At 52.9% G+C, this 19,952-nt stretch overlaps 1 protein-coding gene across 11 annotated transcripts in view; it reads left to right on the top strand.

The window, feature by feature from the left end:
- Positions 1 to 19,952, top strand: part of CUX1 (cut like homeobox 1) — a 371,021-nt gene that overhangs the window by 336,233 nt on the left and 14,836 nt on the right. For 7 of the 11 annotated variants that reach the window (XM_079944247.1, XM_079944244.1, XM_079944243.1 and 4 more), the window contains exons 23-24: positions 2,533 to 2,797; positions 7,949 to 9,951. The exons of the other annotated variants lie outside the window; for them this stretch is intronic. In XM_079944247.1, coding sequence (XP_079800373.1) covers positions 2,533 to 2,797; positions 7,949 to 8,651 — 968 coding nt within the window. In that variant the 3' untranslated portion in view covers positions 8,652 to 9,951. Of the gene's footprint in view, positions 1 to 2,532; positions 2,798 to 7,948; positions 9,952 to 19,952 lie in introns of those variants that run through there. 11 annotated transcript variants of the gene reach the window in all.

The following is a 19,952-nucleotide window of genomic DNA, read 5'->3' as shown; positions in this document are numbered from 1 at the left end:
TCAAGACTGCGGCCCCTGGATCAGCGCCTCCCTCCACGCCCATGTCCTGCCTCATCCAGGGGAATTTTAAGACCCATCTGACCTGTGCAGCACCCAGGCCTCAAGTTCTTTGACCTCCTCAACCCCTGATTCCCCAAATTGCATCCTCGCCCGCAACTACTCTACCTCTCGAAGCCTGAGTTCAGGTGCCCCGTCACTGACCACATTCCGCTGTCCGTCCACCTTTCCACGTTTCTCCGTTCATCCCACCTGACCCCAGATGGCCTCCAGAGCCTGGATATCCCCTCCCAGGCTTTCCCCCAGCAGCTTGCCCTCTGCTGCCCTTCTCTCCTTCCTCAGAACACCACCCCCTGCCCTGACCCCCACTTTGGTTCTCTCTGGCCACGATACTCTGTCGCACACCTTTTCATTCCTCATCCCCCTGCAAATCCCAGCCTTGACTTAGCGCCCTGCCCGTCTTCTTCACCCAACCTCCTTGGCGTCTGGGACCTACGCGGGTCGGTGCCGCCTCAGATTTGTATCTCCGGTTTCAGCAGGGTCCTCTGTGCTTCTCCCCACCCCCGCCATCACCCCCTCCATCCCCACCACCATTTCTCACCGACCTGTCTCAAGACTCCATTTCCATCTCTTCAGATCACCTCTCCTCCTGCCTTCCTACTTCATAAAGAAAACCAAGGCCGTCAACTCTCCCCACCTCAGTCCCTATAAATGTGTCTGTATGTCCCCGCCTCCTGCTCCTGTATTCAGGACCCACCTCATGCGCCTCCGGTGGCCGTCTCCTCCCTCACCTGTAGCCGTCTCCTCCCTCACCTGTAGCCCCAGCTCTCTCTGTCTTCTCCCCCATCAGCTTGGAAACATCAGCTCTCTCTCATCTTTAAAGGGCCACCCTCGACCTGGGACTTCCCTTCTAGAAGCCATCCTGTCTCTCACTTTTCTTTTACAGTTAGGCTTCTTAGAATAGTAACTCCTGCCCACTACCTCCACTTTCTCACCTCCTGTTCACTATTAAGTCCACTGCAGTCTGGCTTCTGCTCCCACAGCTCCGCTGTATCTGCTCACCGAGGCCTCCAGTCACCTCCTAATGTCTAAGCACCCAGGACATCCTGGGTGCTTGTTGGACCTTCCTTTCTGCAGCACTGACACAGGGACCCTCACTGCTCACTCATCCCTTCCTCACACCACTGTCTCCTGGTTTGCCTCCCGTCTCTGTATCCTTCACGGCTCCTGCTTCCTGGGGTACCCTCTGCATGTGGGGCTTTTCCAGGATTCCATTCTCGGCCTTGCTCTTTTTCATCAAGGTCGCTGACTTAACTACAGGTTCTGTTCTAGTGGTTCCAAGTTCCTCTCTCTAGCCCGGACCATTCTTCTGAGCTTAACACCTGTCTTTCCAACTGCCTACAGAACACCTCGACGTGGGTGACCCAGAGACCCCTCAAACTCCACGTTTCCAAGACGAACCATCATCTTCTCCCTTTAATCTGCCCCTTCTGTGATACCCAGCCCAGTGACACCAGCACGCACCTCACCTCCCACACCTGAGCCCAGGGGGCCGTCCTCAGCGCCGCTCACTCTGGTCCCTCGCCGAGTCAGCCACCACGTCCTGTCAGTCCCACCCCTCACAGCTCCACCATCTGCCTGCTTTTCTCCGGCCCCATCACCGCTGCCTTGGTGCAAATCTTTATTCTTCTTTCCTCCCGACTGGGCTCCTTCCTTCCAGTCCTTCCCACTCCACCCTCCGAGCTGTCGCCAAGGCAGCCTTTCAGAAACAGAGAGCTGATCACATCATTCCCCTCATTAAAATCTTTTCGTCTCTTCCCACTGCTTTCTAGGTAATGTCCAAACTTGTGGCCTACGCTGGCCGCCCATCTCTCCACCTTTAGGTCCAACAACTCCACCACACCCCACACCCCATGTGCACACGCGTGCGCGCACACACACACACACACACACACACACACACACACCCCCCACACTTTGACCGTGCTGTTTCGTGCCTCTGTGTGTGTCTTTGCACACACCATTCCCGCTTTCTGGAGCAGCCTCCTACCATCTTCACTTCGCTGCCTAGTTTTTCTAGTTAATCCCTTTGTCCTTCAAGATTCAGTTTATAATCACCACGTCTCCCAGGAAGCCTCCCCGGCCCCCTCCCCAGGCTGAGCTGAGTACTCTCCCTCAGCGCCCACCTCCGTGGCGCCCCACGCTTGCCTCCCTTATCACGCCTTACTGGGGTCACCTATCTGTATACTTCTCTGTGTCCCCACTAAACCATGGGTCATGCAGGGACAGACGGGGACCTCACGTCACGACAGAGCAGGTCCTCGATGAGCGTGTGTTCGGTTTCAGAATGGTTCTAGCCCAGGTGTTTCGAGATGCTCTCAGAAGAGCAGGGAGCTGCCACAGTCCACACGGCAATGTCTGGGAGTGGAGGGCGGAGGGCGGAGGGCGTACCGCGTAGTGGCGGGCCGGGGCCGGGGCCGGGGCGGGTCTCCCCGCTGGGCCTGCCCCTCAGTCTGCCTCCTCTCCCTCCCTCAGCCTACATGAAGCGGCGGCACAGCTCGGTCAGCGACAGCCAGCCCTGCGAGCCGCCCTCCACTGGCATCGACTACAGCCAGGGCGCCAGCCCCCAGCCCCAGCACCAGCTGAAGAAACCCCGAGTGGTGCTGGCTCCCGAGGAGAAGGAAGCTCTGAAACGAGCGTATCAGCAAAAGCCATACCCGTCACCAAAAACCATCGAGGAGCTCGCCACCCAGCTCAACTTGAAAACCAGCACCGTCATCAACTGGTTCCACAATTACAGGTACGGCCCTGCTCTCACCCAGTAGGTCAGCTGCGGCTTAGAGGACGCGCGCTCACCCAGTAGGTCAGCTGCAGCTTAGAGGACGCGCGCTCAGCCCTCGGGAAGAGGCCGACGGGTACTGCAGACACTGGCTGATCACCGTGCACAGGGACACGTGCTGGGGACTGATAACTTGGTGTTTGGTCAGTTAATTGGCTTCTTATTCGTATTGGCGTTGTAAACCCCAAAGACGTAGGGTCATATGGTTAGAGACCAGAACAAAAATCTCTCAGGGCTATCATTTAAAAAGGGAGAGTGTAGTCATTCATGGTTCCACAGTAGTGACCGTGTATTTGGTGATTTTTTTAACACTTTCTCAGGGTCTTGTACAGTATTGTTTTCCAAATTAGTTTGATTAGTTTTGTAATTAAATCAATTAGGTAGTGTAAGACCCTTTCTTCTGGGAAAGTCATGAGTTAATGAAGATTTATTGAGCATCTACTAGGTCTACAGACACTGAGCTATGTGTTGTAACCAGCACTGTATCACTTGATCCTCACAACTGTGTAAGAGATATAGTTTTTTCCACGTTTTATAGATGAAAACATAAAGCGCAGAGGGGTTAAATAACTTACCTGAGGAGGGAAGGGCCCAGTGCTCTCCTCTAGAACAAAGGACTGGGGTAAAATATTTGGATTAGATAACGGAGATCCACTGACAGATAATGAATTGGCGATCACCGCTAAAACCAAGACTCCCTACTGCTAGAAACCAAGCACTCTCAGTGGCCTGATGGAAATTCCTGCCTGTTTAGTGCCTTGTATGCGGCCATCTCGATCGCTAGTTCCCATCAAAACATCATTTTCCCTAGGGCTCAGCAGAACTGGGGTAGGTGCTCCTGGTTATACCAAGGTGACAAGTACACATGTATAACCAGTGCAGGCGGAGCCCTCATGGTTCCTCACCTGAAGTAAGTGGCAGGTAACAGAAGATCACAGACGGTCAGGGGCTAGAGGGAGGAGTTGTGTCTCAGACTGGGGCCTGCCTCATCGGATAGGCTCTGCTGGAGCTTCTGACAGGGCACAATTGTTCCCAGGTTCTGAACAAATTGGAAAATTTTTAACTATTAGATGGGAGCCAAAATAATACCTTTATTGCTGATGAAGGCCACGTTAGCAGATGTAGCTTAGTGTGAGAGCCAAAGAGCCTTGCTCCCTGACCCTGAAAACCAGGCCAGTTTATCCGTCACGGCACCACTGGCCCCCGCAGGCCTCCCCGTGTGTAGGCTGGCTCCCAAGAAGACAAAGTACATGAGCGGAGCACGGCTAGCTCATCATCCTAAACTTACCAATCCGATGAAAACAGAGGCAGAGTAAGGTCAGCAGTTACAATAACGGAGAGCTCCCTCTGCACGGAAGGAAACCTCCGAAGTAGTAAACTAAAGTGCAGTGAAGGCTAGTGAATGGAAACGTGGGCAGAAGCTCACCCGAGCCTCTCCTTGCCAGGCGTCCTTTCACTTTCTAGACACAAAGGTGCGTTTGAATGTGTACTTTTGAGTCTTCTGCGAGTTATGTCCATTTTAATCCAAGAATCATAACCCTGGACAGGGGTGCCGGGAGCTGTAGATGGCTGAGTATCTGGGTAAAGGTGCTACCAGTCGCGCAAAACATCTCCAAAGCCACTTCCCCCGGCCCTGCTGGGGCCACCTTTTTTTTTTTCCAGATCCCCCTACAGGCCTCAGTCGAGTGGCAGTCACTGCCTCCTGGCCAGGGCACGTGCTCTCCACGTTTCCCAGCTGGCCTCCTGACCACCACAGTAATGCCAGCTGGTCATTGTGGAGATGCCTCGCTTGAGCATTTAAGCAAGTTCAGCTATAAAGAGAGAAGGGGGAGATGGGAGGAATAGCAGTAGAACCTCAAAAGCTAGCCATGAGCTCAGGTCCGGACCTAGAGTAGGTGGATGCGCAATAAACGCTTTCTGTCAAACGTACTCCACAACAAAGCAGGCTGGGAAGTCAAGTGGCACAACCGAGGGCAGAGGTGAGTTTCACCTGCAGAGATCTGGATGGAATATCCTGGAAGAGGTATGATACGGCAGAGTCTTGAAAGAAGAACTGAACTAGAGAAGAATTTTATAAGCCACAAAATAGGCTGGATGAGAAGCGACACCAGGTCATTCAGAACTGGCATAAAGCCCAAAGAATTGCAGTCCCTTGCCTAAGGTCACCCAAAGGAAGAGTGCAGAGCAGAGATTCCAGCTGAGCGAGCACTCTCTCCGTGGCTTTAGCTCTTCCGCTTAAATGCTTAGACTAGACCCGCTTACCTGGTACGTCCCTCAGAGATTCACACGAGGACGAGCGCACAGTAGCACTCAGCACACATGCGCTGAACGCGTTTTAATTCCTAAGCGAGAGGGCAGTTTCTTAGGTTCTTTCCACAGGAGTTAAACAGAACTTGACTTATTTTTTACTGCGCCACTGGAACCCTTCGTAATGTTTGGGGTCGATTTTTGCCCCCATCAAAAAAATAAAATAAAACTTTACTTCCTCTTATCCTTTCACCCTAAGGAACTTAGAAGTACTCTAGGGTGACCATTTACCTAGGAATTTCAGAGCAACACAGCACAGGACACCTGGTCTCCTGCAGAAGAACAGGTCCATGAGAAGAAACTCTTCCAAGCCCTAAAAGCCATGGCGTCCTGTCAGCCTTGCATGACGTGTGTCTGAAAAGCAGATTTGTTTCTGGGACCTGATCTTTCTAGACCAGAAGATAATCCTCCTCAGGGACATGGAGACAAATCTAGGCTAAGAAGGATGACGTCTCGTATCTGCTGAGCATATAACATGTGCCAGGCACCAGGCCAAGAGCTTTGTAGATGTTATCTCATCACTTCCTCTGATCAGCAGTCGAATTCAGTGCTTGCTGCCAGCCCCATTCTACAGAGAAAGGTTATTATACACGTTAGCCGAGCCAGCGAGGGTGGCAGCCTGGATCCCAGGCCCTGGGCATGAAGTTGTCCCTTTCCTCCCTCAGCCCTTCTGTCTCAGCCTCAGTGCTTACAACGGGGACTTTGTCGTTGAAAAGGCAGCTAGATGGTAAGAACAGAAGAATAGTTCCTTTTTTTTTTCTTTTACTTTTTTTTTTTTTTTTTTGGTCTACTTTGTGTCCTGTAGTATACATCAATATTTAATTGTAACATCTCTGCAGGGAAGACACTATTCTCCATATTTTTCTGCTAAGGAAACTGAAGCTCATAAAGGTTAAGGAACTTGCCCAAGTTGCCCGGCTAGGGAGTGACAAGCCAGATTTCAAACCCAGGTTTTGCCTGGTTCCAAAAGGCCTGTTCCCCAAGCCGGGCCAGGCTGCCCCTGAGACTCAGAGTTAGTCCAGGGTGGGCCTGTGGCCTGGATGGGACCAAACCCTCAGCTGCCCGGCTAGCCTCCCACCTCCGTAACCAGGGTGGAATGGGCATTTCTGGCTGCCAAAGGGCATAAAAGCCAGTAAAGAGCAGGTTCGCCCTCCCAGCAAAGTGCCCAGGAACCCGTTTATGGGAGCTGCCATTTCACGGGCTCCCAAGGGCACCCAAGGGAAGGAGAAAAGCCTTCCGTTATCCCTGGGAACTTCTGGGGGGCCTCAGGATCTCACCCGGGTAGCTCTGGCTCAGGAATCATCTTCAGGACAAGGGTCAGAGCTCACCCTATGCGTGGAGCAAAAAACTATGTAGCAGATAACCGTGACCAGAGTTCTGATATACTGGACGCAACTACAGCCGGATTCTCCCTGGCCCCAGCCTCCCCACGTCCAGCACAGGAGCTGGCATATCGTGGGTTCTCAAAACATGTTACCTTTATTGAGTTATAGGCACCGTATAAAATATCTTCGTGTATGCCTAACCCCAGGGCTTTCTGCAGGCCCAGTCTCTGCAGGACACTGGGCTTGGTGCTCATTTCCCTGAAGATGCTTTTCCACGAACAGTTGGCTCACGATCAGAGGCTCTTTCAGCTCTTTGGAAGAAACACCTAGGGAGACTTCTGATTGAGCCCAATACTGTGAGCGTGATGGGAAGAGAAATTCCAACACAAGACAAAACAGACTTAACAACAGCCCTTTCATCACGTCACAAAGGCTCCAAAACAGGGAAGGCCAGGCCGTCCCTGGTGGCACAGCGGTTGGGAGTCCACCTGCCGATGCAGGGGACACGGGTTCGTGCCCCGGTCCGGGAGGATCCCACATGCCGCAGAGCGGCTGGGCCCGTGAACCATGGCCGCTGAGCCTGCCCGTCCGGAGCCTGTGCTCCGCAGCCGGAGAGGCCACAACAGTGAGAGGCCCGCGTACCGCAAAAAAAAAAAAAAAAAAAACAGGGAAGGCCAGGGCCCTTCTGTAGCTGTTTCCTCCAGACCCCACAAAACAGTGAAGCACACTTTCCACCGTAGGCTGAACTCAGCTTGATTAAAACATGCTTGGTGCGTTGGAGCACGTTATTTGGTCTCCTTCCTGCTTGATCAGAAATGACCCTTTCCTGGTTTTCTTTTAGACGAGGGAGTTAGTTGAAATACATAATTTGTCAGAATCCCGCCTCAGCCTTGACCAGAGGCCCTGCCTGGCCCGTGGCTCAGAGCGGGACACTGAAGATTTTCACTTTGGGCACCGTCTAGTAATTGGTTCTCTGTCACAAAGTCCAGATGAGGAAGCAGTGGTTATCATTCATGCTCTCCTTCCACATATGAATTCAGTCGCCCTTGATCACTGTACACCAAGCACCATGCTAGCCTGGGGTGTGCTAAGAATGGGACCTCGCCATTCCCAGCCTGGTTGGAGGTCGACTGGCACGGAGGTGGAGGAACCGTGCCATTAAATAAGTAACGCTGGCGCTCCATCCTTGTGAAGAGGGGACTGGCGTGCCAGCCAAGGGACAGGTTACGCAGAGGCACCGAGTTTAGGAAACCGCGGGGTCTTTGCTGGCTCCCGGCTGGGAAGGGCGGGGCGGCTTTAAAGAGGGGCCGCCCAGGAGCCTCAATGGCTGTTCGGCGGGTGGGAGTGTGAGATGCGGTGCGGTGGATGGAGAGAGGGCGTCGGGGCGGAGATGGCAGGAGGCTCAGGCCGCAAGGGAAGGGGCGCAGAGCGCCCGTGCGCGGCGGCCCCCTCATGGCGCCCCCCTGCTTGTGTCTCGTAGGTCTCGGATCCGCAGAGAACTGTTTATTGAGGAGATTCAGGCCGGGAGCCAGGGCCAGGCCGGGGCCAGCGACTCGCCGTCGGCCCGGAGCGGCCGGGCAGCGCCCAGCTCGGAGGGCGACAGCTGCGACGGCGTGGAGGCCGCCGAGGGCCCGGGCGCCGCGGATGCCGAAGAGTCGGGCGGCCCCGCGGCCGCCGCCAAGTCTCAGGGAGGAGGGCCGGCCGAGGCGGCCGCAGCCGCGGCCCCGGAGGAGCGGGAGGAGGCGCCGCGGCCGGCGGAGAAGGCGGAGCCGCCGCCCTCGGGGACCCCGGCCCCGGACGCCGCCACCGACGAGAGCCGGCCCCAGGCGCCACCGCCGCCGCCCGAGGGCCCCGCGGACGGCCCGGGGCCCGTGCCAAACCCCGCCGCCGCCGCGCCCGCGGCCGGGGAGGACGCCGCTACCTCAGCCGCCCCGCCGGGGGAGGGCCCGTGCAGGGCCCGGGACGGCGCCGACAGGAGTTCCGCTTTGCCAAGCACCAGCGCGCCCGCGGCCGCCCGCAGGCCCAGCTCGCTGCAGAGCCTCTTCGGCCTCCCGGAGGCAGCGGGCGCCAGGGACTCGCGAGACAACCCCTTGAGGAAGAAGAAGGCCGCGAACTTGAACAGCATAATCCACCGCCTGGAGAAGGCCGCCAGCCGGGAGGAGCCCATCGAATGGGAGTTCTGAGAGGGCGCCGCCCGCCCGTCCCGCCGAGCCGGGCCGAGTCTGGCCGAGCCGGGCCGCGCCTGACCGGGCAGGGCAGAGTCGGGCCGAGCTGGGCCTAGTCGAGCCGAGCTGGGCCGAGTCGAGCCAAGTCTGGCCGAGCCGGGCCGAACCGGGCCGGGCAGGAGGGGGGGCGCCGACTCCGCGGCCTGGACCTTGTTGCGCACTTACCGCCCTGCGGGCCACAGGGCAAAATCGCCATAGGCCAAGGTGCATATAGAAAACAAAGGAGCATTAAGCCCAATCTATGTCGTGTTTTCAAGGAAGAAAACGGAAATGTGTAGTCGAGCTTTTTTGTACCCTGAAGTGTTTTTTTTATTGCCCTAAGTGATTTCCACAGGTTCTGGAATAACTCTTACAGCTTTGCCTTGCGCCCTCCTCTTTCGTGTGGGCTTTAAAAAAAAAAAAAAAAATCAAACCCACATATTAAAAGGGGGCTTTTTATCTGCCATCTAATGGCTTCAGAGCGATAATACACTATTATCTTCTTAAACCAGGAAAAAAAGGGGGGGGGGGATTTTTCAGAAAAATTTAAAAAGAAAGTTTTTGTAGCTGTTCAGTTGCCACTAAGAGATTGCACAGTCAAACCGACTCTAAACACACTAGTTTGGATTCCTAAATATTTTCAAGCAAAGAATCTTCTCCTTTGAAACTTTGAATTAAAGTAAAACACATTTACTTCACATATTTTTTAACAAAAAGAAAAGTCACATCAGGAAACTCTCTGATTTTGTGGTAGCTGACGTAGTGTTTTCTCGTGCGTGAATAGAATCCTGACACGTAGTGCACATTGATCCATAGCTTTAACTGACTCTGGGCTTTTGCTGACCAGGGTTTGTTCAATACACTCCATTCTAGGCCAAATCAGGACAAAAAGAAAAGATCCGAATCTAGGTATTTTATAATCTGCTTTTTAACCTCTAACCGCAGAGCACGCTGATCAGACCTCATATCTCGGAGGTGTAGGAGACAAGTTAGAACTGTAGCATGTACCCGTTCATTTTGTTTAATTTATGGTGTCTTACGTCTGTGTTAGTGCGTCCTGCACACGTACGAGCGTTGAAAGAAAGGAGGAAAGAGTAGGCCGCGAAGGTCGCCGCAGGCAGATCTGGGGCCACACAGGGCCCCTCGTAGGCAGCAGTCTTTCCACGACACAGAAGGCACCGCACCTCACACCACTCTCCCGGGCACCTGATGGACTGAGCCCCACCAGGGGACGCCGCTCCCTGGGCCTGGGCAGGGCTTGCGCATGCGCACACGCGCTCTCTCTATCTCTCTCTTTCTCTCTCTCCCCCCTCCCCCTCCCTCCCTCCCTCCTTCCCTCCCTTTCTCTCTTTCTCTCTCTCTCTCTCTCTCTCTCTCTCTCTCTCTCTCTCTCTCTCTCTCTCTCTCTCTCCCCCCCCTCCCTCCCTCCCTCCCTCCCTCCTTCCCTTTCTTCCCACCACAAGCACTGATGACTGTTGACGTCGTGGGAAGCCTCCTTCCTTCCCTGCAGAAGAGAGAACGTGGCAGTCTGGGCTCGGCTCCCACCCCCGTAGAGATGGCCCAAACTCACACCAAAACGCTGATGCTCTTCACTTCCAGACCAGACCGTTGGCCCTCCATTCATTTTGCCTCTTGGAACGTTCTTTTATGCACAGTTTAGGGCAGTCTAAGTACAAATCAAAAGTCTAACTTGTCTCTGATTCCTCCTGTCGTCTATGTGTATATGCGTGAGAACAGAGGTGGATGAGAGTGTGCGTGTGTGCGTGTGTGCAATTTTATACGTCTGTGTATTTTCTTAAGTACCTGTGCACACATAGAGTGCATTACTGCCACCTTTTTTCAATAAGCTGTTTTATCAGTTATGGCTTCTACAAGTTTGCTAATTTAGACTCCTTTATTGCCATATCTTTAAACTAACAATAGATGATTTCGGTATATATATATATTTTTTTTTGCTTATTTATAGGTGCTGTATTTTATTATCTGATTGTTAGGAAGGGATGAGAGGGGCAAATATTCTTTAGCGGGATAGACTGCCGGCAGTATTGGGTATAATTTACAAGATGTAGTTGTCATACTGTATATTACTGATTGAAACCTTTTTGACCGTATTGTGTATCATTGAAACCTTTGTCTTAGGTCAACATCTTTGGATGACATTTTAATGGTGCATTCATTATTTCTTAAGTTTAATTAATATTACCTTTTTTTGATTTGGGGGGGTGGGAGGGAGTTCTAATTTTAAAGGTATGCTCCCGCTATTACACCTCAGTGTGCTTGTATTAATTAACTTGTAGGACTTTGACTGTAAGATGTGAAACCACATTTCTTGCATGATGTTTTAGAAATTATGTATTTCATTTACAGTCTTTTAACCTGCAACTGCAGCACTTAGTTCAAGTTTTCACAAGTTTAAGAGTCACTACACTAAAGACTATGCCTTTTCATGAATAAGAAGTTTGCAGAAGGCTCTAGGAGGCTGGGAGGCAGGCCGTTTGTCTTTTGATGGTTGCATATCATCTCTGAACTTGAAATCTGGTTCGGTGAGCAGAGAATTCAACATGGAGGAGCTTAAGGGGAAAACGGATTCACATCTGGCTGAATCCAGGTGCGGTGAGAAGAGCGAGTTTGCATTCGTGACCCTCAGGACAGCAAGCAGCAGAGCCCCTGACAGCACTGTGTGGCCCTCTCCACGAAAACCTCGCGGAGGGATGCGGTCACCACGTGCGCTCAATCTCCAAATGCCTGATTTTCATTAGAACGAAAAGCAGGGCGTTAACAGGGAATACTAGGGTAGTATTTTCGTTTTAAAGGCATGACTGTTACCTACTAAGGTGTGAAATCTGAGGAAATTGAAAAAGTATAAATCTGTCCATCCTAGTGGCCAAATAGTACCGTCTAAAACAGCCGCTTTGGCTCTTTCAGGCAATTTAGTCATTTTTGTTGTCGTTTCTTTGTTTTTAAACTAGGTTATTGTTGATTTCCATTCTATCTTTTTTGCCAGGCTTACATCTGGGTGCTCGATACAATCAGTTGGTTAAATTTTGCTTGCAGTTCCATGTTTGTATTTTTTCTCTATTTATTTTATTTTTATTTTTTTTGATTGCGATCCCAACACTATGATCTCTTGTGTTAAGCTGTCACTATAATACTTTTAAGAGCTGCCACTAAATAACAGAAACCTGGCGGGGGGGAGTGTCCCCCTCCTCTTTGCGCCCCTCATTCTGAGTCCAAGGGTTGATCTTTCATCTTGAGAAGCAATATTCAAGTGCCTTGAACAGCATCCTCTCCGTGGGCTTTACCTTCAGCTGGCTGGCGTTCCAAGCAGTAGCTCCCACAGGCAGCCGACCTCTTCCTCTTTCCGCTCCATCAGTTTAAAAAGCTGATTTGTACCTCTCCCCTGGGGAAAACGGTTTCGTATAAAACACTAACACTTAATTACAAGCTCCATTATACCATTTTAAATGGCTTCTTTTTGTTAATTGAAGGCAGTGTTCGTAAGTTAAGGTTTTTGCCATTACTTAGCTGGCTGAGTGGAGGCTCCGCATACAATCAGTGTTCACGTTCAGCCTCTCGACCCTTGGTTCCCGCCCACGTTCTCCTGTGGTGTCTGAGGTGGAAGGGGTGTGGGTTCTGTCCCAGCCCTGCGGTTGTCTGTGATCTCTGTCTACCAGACCGCCCTTCTTTAGGAAGGATTACCGCAGCCATCTAGCTCTAACTCGGTTTTCCTCAGAGCCTACCTTCCCAAAGAACATCACGACACAAGGTGGCTTACGGTCAGCAGACTGGGGAGAAGTCTCCAGGAAATGCCAGGATCTTGTATGACTACTCTCAAGCCATGGCCACTACGTCTGGGAAAGTGACCGAGGCAAAAAGATGAGAGTTCATGGCCTCCCTGGGACAGTTTCCCTGAACTTCCAAAGCACAAATGCCTCCCTGCGCACCTCCCTCCTGTGGGCCTCTTTGTTTTCCCCCCGTTTAAAAGCCAGATGCGCTGGTTGTTGGTCCCGACCCACAGTACGACAGAGCTTTGGGTTAAGTGTGCGTCTGTTCTCCCTCTGGCTACGAGAGACCCTCCCCAGCCAGCCCCAGGCCCAGCCGCCAGCTCCAGGAGGGAGGAAACACCCGAACGCCTCCATGCCTGGGGCCACATCAGCCCACAGCCCTGAGCAGACCAAGCAGAGGGCAGGTTGTACGCAAGCTCTGGCATCAGCTAACTACCCTCAGATCACCCAGCAGTCGTGCCCTAAGAGGTCGGGACGAGAGTCACCGGACAGCTCTGTCCGCAGGCAGGTGCCTTTCCGGCTAAAGTTGGCCTGGGTTTCTTTGTTCTCCCTGAATTCATGTCCTTACATGCAGGGGTGATCAATGAACTCTATTGACTTTCTATGCAATGTTTTTCATTCCTCTGATTGTAGGAAAACAAACCTCCCTGAAAATAGCAGAGGAGCCAGGGGGAGCATAACGGGCCGTCCTTCAGGGATGAGCACAGAGTGAAAGAGCGATGGTGATTTACTAGGTCTTGAACTTGGGGACAGTAGCCTTTGCCTTAAATGCACTGTGGCAGGCACCTCTCGACGAGCCGGTGAAAACAAGAGTCTGTCCTTAGCCGTCCCAAGCTGCTCCTCTCTGAGGCCAGTAAGCCAGCTGCGTGGAGGGAGGGGGTAGAGCAGGGCGAGGTCCTGGCCAGCGTGGTGGGCTGGTGGCCGCGCCCCTTCAGCCTGGAGGTGTGGCTCCCTCCCTGATGTCCTTTGTTGTCACACTCATGTGTCCCCTTCTACCTCACTAACCATGCTCCCACTCGATCTCACCCCTCACCCCTCAGAAGCGTGTGGCAAGTGGGATCCGGGAAGGGAAAACCTAGAGGCGTGGCGTCCGTGAGTGCAGGCGGCTTCCCTCTTGCACAACACGGACAGACAGCTGTTCTCTGTGAGGCACGGGGACTCTCCTCGTGGCTTCCACCTGTTCCTGAAGCTCTCACAGCTGTTTCCTTTGCAGGCAGGGGCCGTCTCGGGCCTCAGAGGGCCTTGCCTTTGGCCGCCTCTGCACTCTGTCCATTCCTGGTCAGCTGTTAAGATCCGTCACAGCCATTTCCCTTGCCCTGGGCTGCCCCTCCATGGCCACGTGAGGTCACTTCCCCAGGATTCCCACTTGGCCTCGGGGAGCTCTGTTGTCTCTGGCACTGGGAGGTTATCGTTTCAGCACCTCCGTGGGAATCTTCTGAAGGACAGGAGAGAATACGGCCTTCTCCAGCCCTCATGCCCAGTCTTCAGTCACGTGACCCTTTCTTCCCCAGAGAATAGGCCAGTTTCCGCCCCGTGCTGAAGAAAACCAGCTCCTAGGGCTGCTGGTTAGGTGTGGTGGCCAGAGCGTTCTGATGGAAAGAACTTGGAAGCGCTCGCCAGGAGGAGCTTAATTTAGAAATCCCCCGGCTGCTGCTGCGGTCTCCTTTGGGCCTTGATGGCGTTAGGGTAGCCTTTGTGACCCCCGAGGCAGAGCTCCTGCCCTAAGTGTCAAGGTGATGGCCTGGGACTCCAACATGCTGTACGTCTGTTTCCCCAGTGCACTGAATGTCGGTCCGGCCAGCACACCTGCTTGCTAAGAGGATGGTCCAGTTTGGCAATGTTCATTCCCATTCCCATCCGTCGCTGCCTTTTGGTAGATGAAAACTACCGGGAAACGAAGGGAAAGCAAGTTAAAGTTCCAAAAAGATCAAGGCTTTGAGACCCTTAGAGATGTGCAGAAAACCGAGGCCAGAGCACTCGGGGCTGATCGAGGTGGCAGAGGAAGGGGCGTGGGCAGTGCCGAGCTGAGCATAAAATGAGCCCTGCCCTGGAGTCTGCCCTGCCCTAGCAGCCTGGGAGCCTCATCCCTGGGAAGAAGGACATGCAATTCCCCACCACCACCACCACCACCGTCTGTCCCATCGCAGGAACTGCCCCCACCAGCCCAGGCCCTGCTACCACCCCTTCCGTCACCACCTTCCCTCCAAAGAGACTGTGTCCACGCTGTCAGTGGCATCCTCCCCATTTTCATTTTTGGATGAAGTGACATTTAGCTTTAACAAGACATTTCCAAAGCGCCTAGTCTCCTCCAAAATGCTAATTTTAAAAGTTGGGCATTGTAGGTGAAGGACCTTAAAAAAAAAAAAAAAAGGCTAGTGAGAGAAAGACATTAGGCTAGGCATAAATGCGCACTTCCATCCCCGCCATTCAACATCTAAAATAGCTCTGAGTTGCTTTTCATGGATCATTTTAGCTTATCCAATAGTGTAGAGTCTGTGTTACTGTAATTTCTGTAGTGTTTAGGCTTTCATCTCTACCACAAAATATGCTATATGCTATGAATCAAGCTTTCTGTGATCAGAAAGGAAAGGTGCCTTATATCCCAATGTCATGGCTACATCCCTATGGAGAATAATCAGAAGCACAGTGTGTACGGAAGCATTGGGACTTCCGTTGGTGAAACCAGACACCAGTCAGCGAGATGCATTGAAGTGGCACGGGGCTGCTTTTGTTTTCTGGTTCCCTTTTTTCTCCTTTTCGTTTTCCTTTTTTTGTTCTTTTCTCTCTCTCTTTTTTTTTTTTTTTTTTTTTGCCTACTTCGCTTTAAACAGAAAGCACTTAAATAGATGACTATGTGTGAAAGCTCTGTGCAATAGAAATCACTTTTCTTCATTTTTAAGAGGTAACGTGTTGCACACCAAATGAACTCAAAGTAAGCTTTAGACCAGGGCGATTCAGGTTGTGGAGGAGTAGGACAAGTTTGTCCACTGTAGTTCCGTGTGTTCATGAACTGAAGGGAAAACGGGCCTCCCCGGCATCCCCCCCACCCCCATCTCAGCTTGCCTCTTGCTGACCGCCAAGCTAGGCGTGTAGGGCCCACGGGCACCCACCAGAACTGGCTGGGTGGCAGGGCGGGCGGAGGGGGTCTGTGACTCAGCAGCTGAGAACCTTCCCCAGTGTGAGACCACAGCTATCCCTTCCAGCACTTAACCTTTTCTTGTTGAGATGGATTGCTACTGACCCGCCAGCGTGCGTGAGGATAATTATAAAAGGATGTTTCCTTGAGAAAAAAAAAAAAATTATTTCTAGCCTCTTCTATTTATTATTAGGTTAGTCCTTTAAGTACTTACCAGGAGTATATTGTTATTTTGTGTCGTTGTTGTTGTCATAAATGCTTTTTGCTATCACTCCAGTGGTTACCGTCTTCTGCCCCCTGCCCTCCCCCGCCCCAAAGAACCCAAGGGTCTGAAGATGCCGGTGGGGGGGGGGGGCCAGCGGGGGCTTCTCCAGCAGAATCAGACATCCGTCTCCAGGGCAGCCACCCAAACACTGGTGGTCTCCACACGTCTAACTTTTCAAAATGAGAGAGTTGATGAACAAAAAAAAAAAATGTACCAATGTAAGGAAACGCGGGTTGAAGGACGCTTGCGTGAGGAGCTATAGAGGAGACTTAGAAAAAGCAAAGCTCAGTTCCCCAAAGCCTCCTAGAGCCTCTGGTCAGACTTCTGGGTTCATGACGTTTCAGGAGCCCCGGGCAGAGCGGGTGCGGCGGCCTGGTCGAGCCTGACTTCGGGTGAGAGAGGTTTCCGGCAAGGCTCACATGGGCTGGCAGGTTTCGGTTGGCTTTTGTTTCTGTTGTTGTTTTCCTTGCCTGCAAAGTTGGTCAGAACCTTCTTGAGGAACAACCGTGTTTCTTAGTCCGGCTGCGGCTTAAGGACCCACCCCAGGGGGGTGGGGTGGAGTCCCTTATCCCCTTTCACGTGGTCAAGTGCGGAGGAAGTTTGGACCAGGGGCACAGCTTTCTGTGGCTAGAGGCACAGCCAGCAAGACACCCAGTTGCTTGCTCATCGGGTGTTGGGGTGCAGTGGGACTGGTGGTGGAGGCCAAGGTGGGGCTCCCAAAGGGCCCACCGACCGCCGACTCACTCTCCGTGCCGTGACTTTCCCTCCTCTGACGTCATTTGGGGTCCTAGGGCTTCTGTCCTTGTCTCTTTGAAAGAAAGCCCTCTGATGAAATAACGGCCCCCATCCCTCCCCCGCCAAAGGGTTTTCATTTCCCTCCAAGTAGTCTATGCATCTCTCTCTCTCTCTCTCTCTCTCTCTCTCTCTCTCTCTCTCACTCACTCTCAAACCGTTTTCTGCCTCCTCGGAAAAACGGGCATCTCATGTCCCACCCTCTGAGACCCCCTCAGAAAATGCTGTGCAGTTTGGAGGCATGAGGATTCGTTCCAACTTCCAAAAGCATTTGCGGATAGCTTGTTATAAAATAAAAGTGGGAAAAAGCAAAAGAAAACGCGGTGTCCCCCACGTCCCTTTCCACTGAGTAAGACCTAGCTCTTTGCGATTGTGCAGTAAACTACTTGCCTTGAGAGCGGGTGGCCACGCTCCTGCCCAGACTACTAACTAACAGCACAGGACGGCCGGCCGCACGGCGGGCCTCTTCCAGATGACTCCTAATAAGCTCAGCTTCCCCCCCGCACCCCGTGTCTTGTGGTGTCTTACATTTTAGCAGTATTTTATATTTTCTGTAATGCACTAAGTCTTAGATGTTTTTAGAGCTCATTTGTTCATACTCACCATCACAGACTTTTTTTTTTTAATCCTCACAACGACCCGATTGACCAAAAAAAAAAAAAAAAAAAAAAAACCATCATTTTTGTACAAATAGCTTTGAGAAGGTCTCTGTTGTGTTGCTGTGAGCCATCTCTAGTAACATTTTATTTCTGCTATTTGTTTTCGACACGGTAAGTCAAAAGTTGATCCGCCGGGCATGGGGGTGGGGGGAGGCACCCGTCGGCCCCTGGGCGTTGTCCCTTCTGTCTTTGGTCAGCCATACGATGTTTGTTCTCAGCACTGTACAACGGTCCCTATATGATATGGAGAAGCAATATCACTGTATGAAACTCACACCATGTATCATTATTATTCACTAGCACCGTAGGTGTGATAATTGAAGTAAATATCTTTTATACAAACACAAGAACGTGTGGGTCGTTTTTATTTAAAGGGCTCTGGCCTGAGGAGGAGCAGCAAACACTTTGATTTTGGGTCCAAAGGGCACCTCGAGAATCGCCTTCCCGTGCTTCCTGGGGCGTGTGGCGTCGGGGCAGGCGTCGGCCGGAACCTGGGCCGGGGGAAGGATGCGCGGGGATCTGGGGACCAGCAGGCCCTGCGGTCCTCAGGTCGCCGTCTGGGCACACGGTGACGTGCCCCGTCGCGGCCTGCATCGCTGCTTGCTGTTGTGTCGCCCTTACCGTTCGGGTACCTTTGAAGCGCTGGCCCTCCTGGCAGCCGCCTCCTTGTCTGTGAAATGGGGGTACCATCGCGAGTCGCACAGGACCAGGAATGGCGGGCGACCGTGTAGGGTGTGGCGCCGGCGGCCTGGCCTCAGCCTGCTCTGTGGGGTCTCTTGCTTCGTCCCTGACTCCTGTGATGTGAAGAAGGACAAACTCAGGGCACCTGTGAATACAGGCGAATGGGTGGGAAGACGGAGGCAGGAACCATGTCTTGTGGGCTTCCAGCATGATCGGCTCCTGAGAAAGGGCCTCTCCAGCCAGCGCTCGGGGCTGGAGGTGGGAGAGCCCTGCAGAGTTGGCTGCTATGCGCTTGTGACCGAGGAGGCTTCTCGTCTCGAGATTTACAGGATTGGAAAAGCATTGCCATCCTTACCAATGTATGACTGGTGCGGGGGGTGGAGGGGGTATATTAGTTCGTTGCGCCGTGATGTGTAGGTTTCAGCATGTGAAGCTGCCACACGTAATACAGAACCGTGAGCTAAACGAGACTCAATTTCCCCTCCATAGGAGACCCCAGAGCAGGGAGAGTCTCCCACCCGCGCTCGGGGCTCCCAGCAGCCCCTGTCTCAACCCGTCACTCGGCTGTGGAAGAGTAGAGCTGTCCCCGAATGTCTGCCCACCCACCCTCCATGGGAGAAGTTGGCATAAAACCAGTAAGGCTCTCCCAGGTTGGCCCTGAGAAACTTAAACCTCACTGGGAACCTTTTCTGTTTCTAGTTGAGGCACACCCCCACTTTTTAAAGACCCTTTAACTAAATTAAAAGATATAATGTAAAAAAAAAAAAAAGCACTTAGCACAAACTCCTTTTACCCAGAAGATCTCCCCAAGTGCTTTTGCCGTGAGATTTAATTAAGCAGAACTGCAGTTGCACATGGTTTTGCAGGGCTGACTCTTGTTTTTGTAAACGGGCAGCTCCAGAGGCAGAAGAACAAGCAAGATTTCACGCTCTGACTGCAGTCGGGTGCTGCCCCCACGGAGGCAGAGCGTTCCGCCTCCCTGTGCGCGGCCTTTCTCCTTTCTCTCTGGTTAAGTGGCTCTGGGCAAAATTATGTGCCTTATTTGATGCACTGGGGAATTGCAGGTTTATACGGGGTAAGGCGACACGATGATGTAATTATTAAAGTGCGTGAGTCGTCCACAGCCGTCGGTCTGCTGGTGTTTCAAAGGGCTTTCAAGTGGCTGCCTTGGGGTGGGTTGCTGTCTCCTCCATGGCCCTAGATGCTGGATTTGGGGGGCACGCAATTTGCAGGCCCACGTGTGGGGAGCCAGGGTGAGAACCCAGAGGGCTGTGGAGAACTGTTGTGACGTTGGTGGGCACTTGGGAAAAGGCTAGCAGATTTCACCAGAGTGGCCTTGACGTGGGAGGTGGCATTTGTGATGGACAGGCAGGGAGGACACCCAAAGCGAGGGGCAGCACGTGCACAGAAGAAGGGCGACAACCCGTCGGGTCAGCGGAGCAGGAAGCCGCGGTGCTGCGGTAGGGCGTGCGAGGTGGGAGGCGGATGACCGTACCGTTCGTAAGAACAAAGCCAGGTCTGGAGGGATGCTTCCCTAGGTGATGCTTGTTCTCTGATGTCAGGAAAGATTCGGGTGCAGCCGACAGAGTCTGCAACCATACTTGGAGTGAGGGGGCCCCAGCCAGGGAGGATGTGCCCTCCACCCCCTGTAGCCCCCCAGCAAGTATGCACTCACTGATTGGGGTGCAGGGTCGCCCTGGGGCTCTGCGCTGGCAGATCTGCTGGCCCAGTGCCAGGGCACAGCCTGGAGGGATCCGGGTGAGGCCTGAGCAGTTATCAGGTGGTGGGTCCAGCAGAGGCCAGCTGGCCCTGCCAGGCTCCTGCCGCCTGTGCCCAGCCACCTCTGCCCCAACCTGGGAGACCCTGCAGCCCTGGGGATCCCTGTGCAACCTCCCACCTAGAGGAAATGGTGCTTCCCCGCTGGGCGGAATCCACCAGCGAACCGCACACTGAGGGTTCACT

Source organism: Stenella coeruleoalba (assembly GCF_951394435.1).
Source record: "Stenella coeruleoalba genome assembly, chromosome: 15".
NCBI classification, from domain to species: Eukaryota; Metazoa; Chordata; class Mammalia; order Artiodactyla; family Delphinidae; genus Stenella; species Stenella coeruleoalba.
The sequence above is the reverse complement of the archived record's forward strand: the minus strand, read 5'-3'. Positions and strand labels throughout refer to the sequence as shown.